The sequence below is a fragment of the Elephantulus edwardii genome, unplaced genomic scaffold (assembly GCF_000299155.1).
Source record: "Elephantulus edwardii isolate Elephantulus edwardi_28Jun2011 unplaced genomic scaffold, EleEdw1.0 scaffold00279, whole genome shotgun sequence".
Lineage (NCBI taxonomy): Eukaryota > Metazoa > Chordata > Mammalia > Macroscelidea > Macroscelididae > Elephantulus > Elephantulus edwardii.
The window spans coordinates 3,007,854-3,015,069 of record NW_006400029.1 but is presented as its reverse complement, the minus strand read 5'-3'; the positions used below and the strand labels follow the sequence as shown (position 1 = coordinate 3,015,069).

General features: G+C 34.3%; 1 protein-coding gene across 1 annotated transcript in view; it reads left to right on the top strand.

Moving 5' to 3' along the window:
- The window catches only part of BAG4 (BCL2-associated athanogene 4), a 56,783-nt gene extending 55,608 nt beyond the window's left edge, over nt 1–1,175 (top strand). Inside the window, exons 5-6 of the mRNA XM_006900309.1 lie at nt 1–49; nt 672–1,175. The exon at nt 1–49 is cut by the window's left edge and continues 3 nt beyond it. Coding sequence (XP_006900371.1) covers nt 1–49; nt 672–1,175 — 553 coding nt within the window. The remainder of the gene's footprint in view (nt 50–671) is intronic.
- Nucleotides 1,176–7,216: the final 6,041 nt, after the last annotated feature.

Here is a 7,216-nt window from a genome sequence, read left to right as displayed (position 1 = left end):
CAGTGGCTCTCCTCAGCCACCCCCTTCACCACCATCCCAGCAGTCCAAGGTAGGAGACCTTCTAAACACTTGTTAGTTTGATGCTTGGATAATTAAGTAAGAAAGTACAACATGGAGCAGTTTTTCATTAAAAGATAGAAAATTTTTGTTTTCTGTTGATTATAATATTATCAGAATGTTAAATGCAGTCAAAGATTGTGTTTTTCTACCTTTCATGATAAAAGCAATGTGAATTATCTACAATATTAGCTTTTATAGTTTAATTTTATATTAGACTATATACGTGAATATTGTCTGCTTGTGACTGGGTTCCTTTTAAAGACCATCTTAAGGCATTAACTCTGTAGGATCTAATTCCTATTTATTAAGTCACTAGATAGATTATAAGGTGGTAAGGATAGATTGTGAGGCCTTTATGATGATGATCTGCCTCAGGACAAATTCCAGCCAATATACTCTGGAATTCTTGGCCTTTTCTTTGGCAGTTCATGCCCTTCTTTTTTAGGGTTGTGGTTTTTGGCTAGTTCCCCCCTCCCCGCCCCCCCGAAATGTTTAAAGAAGGTCAAGTTCTATTAGTGTATATGTTTCATGTACCCTCCCAATCAGGTGAAAGAAGTTGATGGATCTCCATTAAAACAGTTTTTCCCCCCTTTTTGTTTTCCCATTCCAAGGACTCTTCATATCCCTATAATCAGTCAGATCAAGAAGTGAACCGGCACAACTTTCCTTGCAGTGTCCATCAATATGAGTCTCCAGGGACAATGAACAATGATAATTCAGACTTGGATTCTCAAGTCCAATATAGTGCTAAGCCTCAACTGTATGATAATACCACCAATGAAAATGCCAGCAATCAAGATCACAGTAATAATAATCCTGAGGAGTGTTTATCTTCAGATGAAGGTACTCCTCCAAGTATTAAAAAAATCATCAATGTGCTGGAGAAGGTCCAGTATCTTGAGCAAGAAGTAGAAGAGTTTGTGGGCAAAAAGACAGACAAAGCATACTGGCTTCTGGAAGAAATGCTGACGAAGGAACTTTTGGAACTTGATTCAGTTGAAACTGGGGGCCAGGCCTCTGTCCTTCAGGCCAGGAAAGAGGCTGTTTGTAAGATCCAAGCCATACTAGAAAAACTGGGGGGAAAAAGGACTATGAAAGAATTTAGAACAAAGTGAAAGCCTGTTACTAACTTAACCAAAGAACTCTTGATTTTGGTTAATTACCCTCTTTTTGAGATGGCTGGTGATGACTGGAATACATTCCAACATTCCCTTGCTTTCAAATTTCAAAACCTGGCAAAAGATTTGGCAGAACTTTGTAGTAATGAATTGTTTTAGACAAATGAATGTAATAGGAAACTATGGAGTTATGAGTATTGCCAAGTAGGTAACTCCTGTCCTAAGAAATTTTTGGATATTTACAAGTTGCTTCTTCGCAGCAGGAGGGAAATACTCTTTATGTAACAGGCTTATCCATAACCGACAGATGAGACTGGATATAATCTGAAACAAACAGGTTCTGTTTTTTTAAACAGCTGGATTATTTGTCAAATTTTTGTACATTATGATTGCTTACAAGATACACTTCATGTATAAATTACAACTTTAGCTTCTTGGACCTCTGTTTTATGTGATAATTGCAGTTCATAAATACAGCATTATTCTCTACTTGGTATATTTTGTAGTAATATGTTTAATATAATTATCTAAAGAGACCTTATTGACAGTCAGACAATATGGCAATTCTGAATGAACTTTTATCTGTTCACTATTTGAGTATATTGTAATGTGTAGTTCCTGAGGCAAACTGTTTGTCTCCCTTTTTTTGTACAGATCATCATTAGTTTAGAGATTTTACCACTTCTGTTTTTCTTGGTAGTAGTGGAAGGTGAATTTGGAAGTGACATTGCTGTTGGAATGAAGATATTTGTGGACCGTTTTCTCTCTTGCTTTTTTTTTTAAATCTTATTTTGGATAAAGATAACATTTTTTAATTATCTTTTTTTAAACAAAATAATTTCCTTTTCCCTACTACTACTTTTGTAGAGAGAACATTGGGAAAGATGAAAACAATGCTATAGTGAATAGAAATAATAATAAAAAATATATTATTTGGTAATACCATTCTCCATCTAAAATATTTGTCACACTTTTAAGATCCCTATGAGCAGATTTCAACTCAGTTTATTGTAGGAAACAGTGAAGGTGGAGGGGAGATTCATGCTCAGGGATTGAATCAGCCATATCTAGAGTAAAAAAATCAATTATTTTCTTCTCTTAAGGGTATATTTGATGATTATCTTTATTTCCCTATTGTAAATTACATACAGAAGACTGCCTGTTTTATAAAAAAAGATATTTATTACTACTAATAACAGCCCTTCTAGAGTCAAATTTATGGAAGAAATATTAAAAGGGCCTTATGTGGGTTTAACTAATACTAATGCTGTTACCTAGAAAGGCCTTATGTAAATAACTTACTTTTTGCATCTGAAATAGTATACAGTATCTGTTATTGGAAAACCCCCAGCTATTTCTTAGTAAGATTTTTAAGTGACAGTTTATTTTCTGGATTGCCAAGCCTGCAGGTAATAAGTGTATCTCCTCCCCCTATAAATCAAGCCAAATTAATATAAGCACATTATGTAATAAGAAATTTAGTCAAAATACTACTTAGGTCTTGTAGTTGGGATAAATTATTTTAGGGTATTACATAGTAATAATTTTATTCTAGGATTTATTTTTTATTTTTTATTTTTTAGGATTTTTATTTTTGGCCTAATACAGAAATGTCAAAGGAAGGCTCTTCTGTGAAAATTAGTTCTACTTGAAGCTAAAGATTTAAAGGGACAGGACATTCAAGTTAATATGATTCATAAGCCACTGAAATAATGACTAATTTAGGATACAACACTGGTGGTTAACAAGTACCCAAGATGTTATTTTTCATGAAGTTTTGATTTACACACACATACACATATATTCACTAATAAAACTCACTGCTATAGAAAAATAAGAAGTCAAAGTTGACCCTCCATTGGTTTTCCAAGGCTATAAATCCCATGGGAAGAAATTTTCCATCTTTTTCTCACAAAGCTGCTGGTGGGTTTGAACCTGATGGGTTCTAACCTCCAGAAAGGCATAAGCTTTGGGTTAGCAGAACAACTTCCTCCAGACCATGCCACTAGAGCCCCCTAACTTGTTTAACAAGTACCCAAGATGCCATATGTCATTATCCACTAAGTCTTTATTTAGACATCTAGTGGTTAGGGAGTTGTGCTGCTAACCCAAAAATGACACATCTCTGGCAGCTTAAATCCACAGTGCTCTATGGGAGAATGATGGGGAGCAGTGTTCTCCCATGTAATTTATAGTTTCTGTAAACTTACTGGAAGATCAACTATGAGTCAATCTTAAATCAACAACAATGAGTTTATATAAGGCTATGAGTTGATTCTGACTCAACATGATATATCTGCTATCAAAGTTAGTTCCAACTCACAGTGACCCTCCATCAGCTTCCAAGACTGTAAATCTTTATAGGAAGAAACTACTCATCTTTCTCTCTTTGAATAGCTAGTGGATTCAAATTACTGAACTTTGGGTTTGTAGTCACTGTGTCACTTGGGCTCACTCACGCTCTCTCTTCACACAATGCAGTTTTACCATTATGTGTGTGCTTGGTTTTTAACTTAACAGTTACTTTTAAACATTTTGGTATAATTTTAGACTTACAGAAGAGTGATTCCCATATTCCCTTCAACCTAATTCCCCTTAGTGTTAACATCTTATGTAATCATAGTATATTTGTCATATTAAAAAGTTAACCTTAATAAAATACCATTAACTAAAGTATAGAATTTTAAAAGTAGAGATTTTATTATTTTCACTAATAATCTTTTACCATTCCAGAATCCAACCCAGGGTTATACATTGCATTTATTTGTCCTATTTTTGTAGTGTTCTACCCAAGTGCATCCTCTTAGGCAGTACATTATGTCATGTGTATTTTGGTGTTACTAATTTTGATTATTAGGTTCAGGTGGTGTCTTCTAGCTTTCTCTACAATAAAATTACTATATTTCCCTTTATAATTACTAAAGCTTTGACACTATGCAAACATTTTGTTTCTGCTAAAAATTTTCCCCATTTATTTAGTACTGGTATATGTTGCTTGTGACAGTTACCACTGTGGTGTTCTAATGGTGATTTTGTATCTCCTCTTTTCTGTGTTTATTAACTGGAATTCTTCTGTAAGGAAAAGTTGGAACTTCTGGATTTATATTTTTAATTATAATGTAAATTATGCTAAAGTAGTTCAAAATAGTATTATCAAAGAAAGGAAAATAAAATTAATAACCTATCCCAGAAAATACAATAAATTTTTTAAAGAGGAATAGTATTTATTATTTATAGAATTGATTTTTACTTTATAATGACTCCAAGCTTAACTCAAAATATTCTTGAAATTTCATTTCTAAGTGTTTATATTTATAAGATTTTTGGGAATAGTTTTTGTCGAAATCTTCAATAAACTTACCTAGACTTAGCATGTTAAACACAAGTATGTTTTCTTTGTAATAAGCCAATATTGTTCTAACTATAATTGATAATATAAATATTTAAAAAAGCCCTAATGGAAAACCTGGGGAATGTGTTGCGTTTTGAAAACCATTCTCTAATGGAATACCATTCCAAGTTGGCAAGTTGGGGAAAAAAGTAGGTTAAGTTGACATCTTTATAAGTTTTCATGGGGGATGAATAGTTGATGACTGGTGCTTTTTGTTTCATCTTGACATTATTTTCCTTTTAAAAAAGTAGTGAGCTTAAACTCTTAAGTCATTCCATGTAAGTTCTGAGTTTAAAGAGCAATTTTATGAAAAAGTGCATTCTCCTGCTCTTCCATTTTTCCTTCTGAGAGGCAACCACTTTAAACTGAGTTAAAAAAACAAACATTTTAAAATAAGGCAACCATATTATATTTCATGGGTTTTTTTACTTTGGATGTTTATTGATTTACTGTTATGGAAGATGAGAATTTAGGCTTATCTTTCTTGCACAAATGCACACAGACACATTATCAGTCTTACTTTTCACTATAGATTTTTCCCAGTGCAATATGTCTCCTGAACTCCTGATTGCTAGGACCAAATGTGTTGATGTGGATCCAAGTATAAGATGAGGTTGTTGACAGTTTCAATCTTTTCTCCATCTATCATGATGTTGCCTATAGATCTAGTGGCTAGGAATTTTGTTTTCTTGATGTTGAGAAGCAACTCATATTGAAGACTGCATCCTTTGATTTTCTGCAACAAGTGCTTCAAATTCCCCTCACTTTACGCAAGCAAGGTTGTGTCACCTACATAATGAATGTTACTGATGAGTCTTCTTTCTTTCCTGATGCCACATTCTTCTTCATAGAGTCCAGCTTCTTGAATAGTCATTCCAGCAGACAGATTAAATAGGTATGGAGAAAGGATACAACCTTGACACACATCTTTCTTAATTTTTAACCATGCAGTCTTCCCTTGTTCTGTTCACACAGTGGCCTCTTGGTCTAGGTCTAGGTTTCATGCAAATAGAATTAAGTATTCTGGAATTCGCATTCTTCTCAATGTTAGCCATAATTAGGATCCACATAATCAAATGCCTTTGCATAGTCAATAAAGCACAAGTTGACATTTTTCTAGTATTATTTCCTTTCAGCCAAGATCCATCTGACATCAGCAGTGTTATTTCTCTTGCCATGGCCTCTTCTAAATTCAGCTTTAACATTTGACAGTTCTTTGTCTGTGTACTGTTCTAGCTGTTTTTTTAATGATCCTCAGCAGTATGTTGCTTGCATGTGGTATTAATGATATTGTTAGATAATTTTGACATTCTGTTGGGTCACCTTTCTTGGGGATGGGAATAAACATGGATCTCTTCCAGTCACTTGGCAGGGAGTTGTCTTCCAATTTTCCTGGCATGGGTTGGTGAGCACATCCAGCACTGTGTCTTGTCATTTGAAACTTTTCAGTTGGTATCCACTCATTCCTGAGGCCTTATTTTTTTTTTTGTTTTCCAGTTCCTTCAGTACAGTTTGAATTTCTTTCTTCATTACTATTGGCTCCTGATTCTTTGGTAGTTCGGAAATATTTTAGTGTTGTCCAATTATATTTTTTTTTACACATTGGTTTTGTTTATTCCCTCCATAATCTTTTGATGTTTTTTGAATCATTCAAGATTTTGCCCATAGCATTGCTAACTATTGTAACTTGAAGCATGAACTTATTTTTCAGTCCTTTCATCTTGAGGAATTCTGAGTGAGTTCTTCCATTTTTATTCTCCAATTCTAGGCCTCTGTACATCCTTTTATAGTAGTTGGCCTTGTCTTCCTGAGCTGCCTTTTGAAATCTGTCCAGCTGTTTTATTTCAGCATACCTTGACTTTGTTTGGGCTTCTCAGTGTTCTAGTTCAATTTTCAGGGTCTTTCTGACATCCACTTTTATTTTTTCTTTGTCTTTCTTCAGTTCTTTTTGCTCTCTTCATGGATGATATCTTTTGTGTCCTCCCACAACTCATCTGGTCTACAATCATTGGTGTTCATTGCTTCAAATCTATTCTTAAAATGATTTTTAAATTCAGATGGGACAGATTCGAAGTTGTATTTTGGTTCTTGTGGACTTGTTTTATTTTTCTTCATCTTTAGTTTGAACTTGAATATGAGTAATTGATTGTCTGTTCCAGAGTCAGAACCTGGTCTGCTTTCGACAGATGATGTTGGACTTCTCCAGTGATTTCTTCCATATACTGCATTCCTGTTTTCATCCATTTTTCTGGAGACATTTCCTTCTTAAAACTCTTGTCCTGAAATCATAGGAAGTTTTCTGTTTCTTAAATGTCCCCTCTGCCCACCTCAGTTCTCTGTTACATTGGTTCAGAACTCCTATTGTTTTGATTGTGGAGTTCCAAGACTAGTTTTCTGGTCGTCTTTCCTTTTTTCCTTGATTTCCATATTTTACTATTTTGCTTTACTCTTGTAAGAAGAAACTTATTTTTCCAGCTTGTCATTGAGTTTTACATTTCTTCTGTCATGTTTGTAATTTCTAAGAATTTTTTGGTTTTTGTTGTTGTTATGTGCCGTCGAGTCACTTGCGACTCATAGCGACCCTATGTACAACAGCCCTAAACTCCACTCTGTCCTGTGCCAATCGCACTCTCTGACACTCCCATCC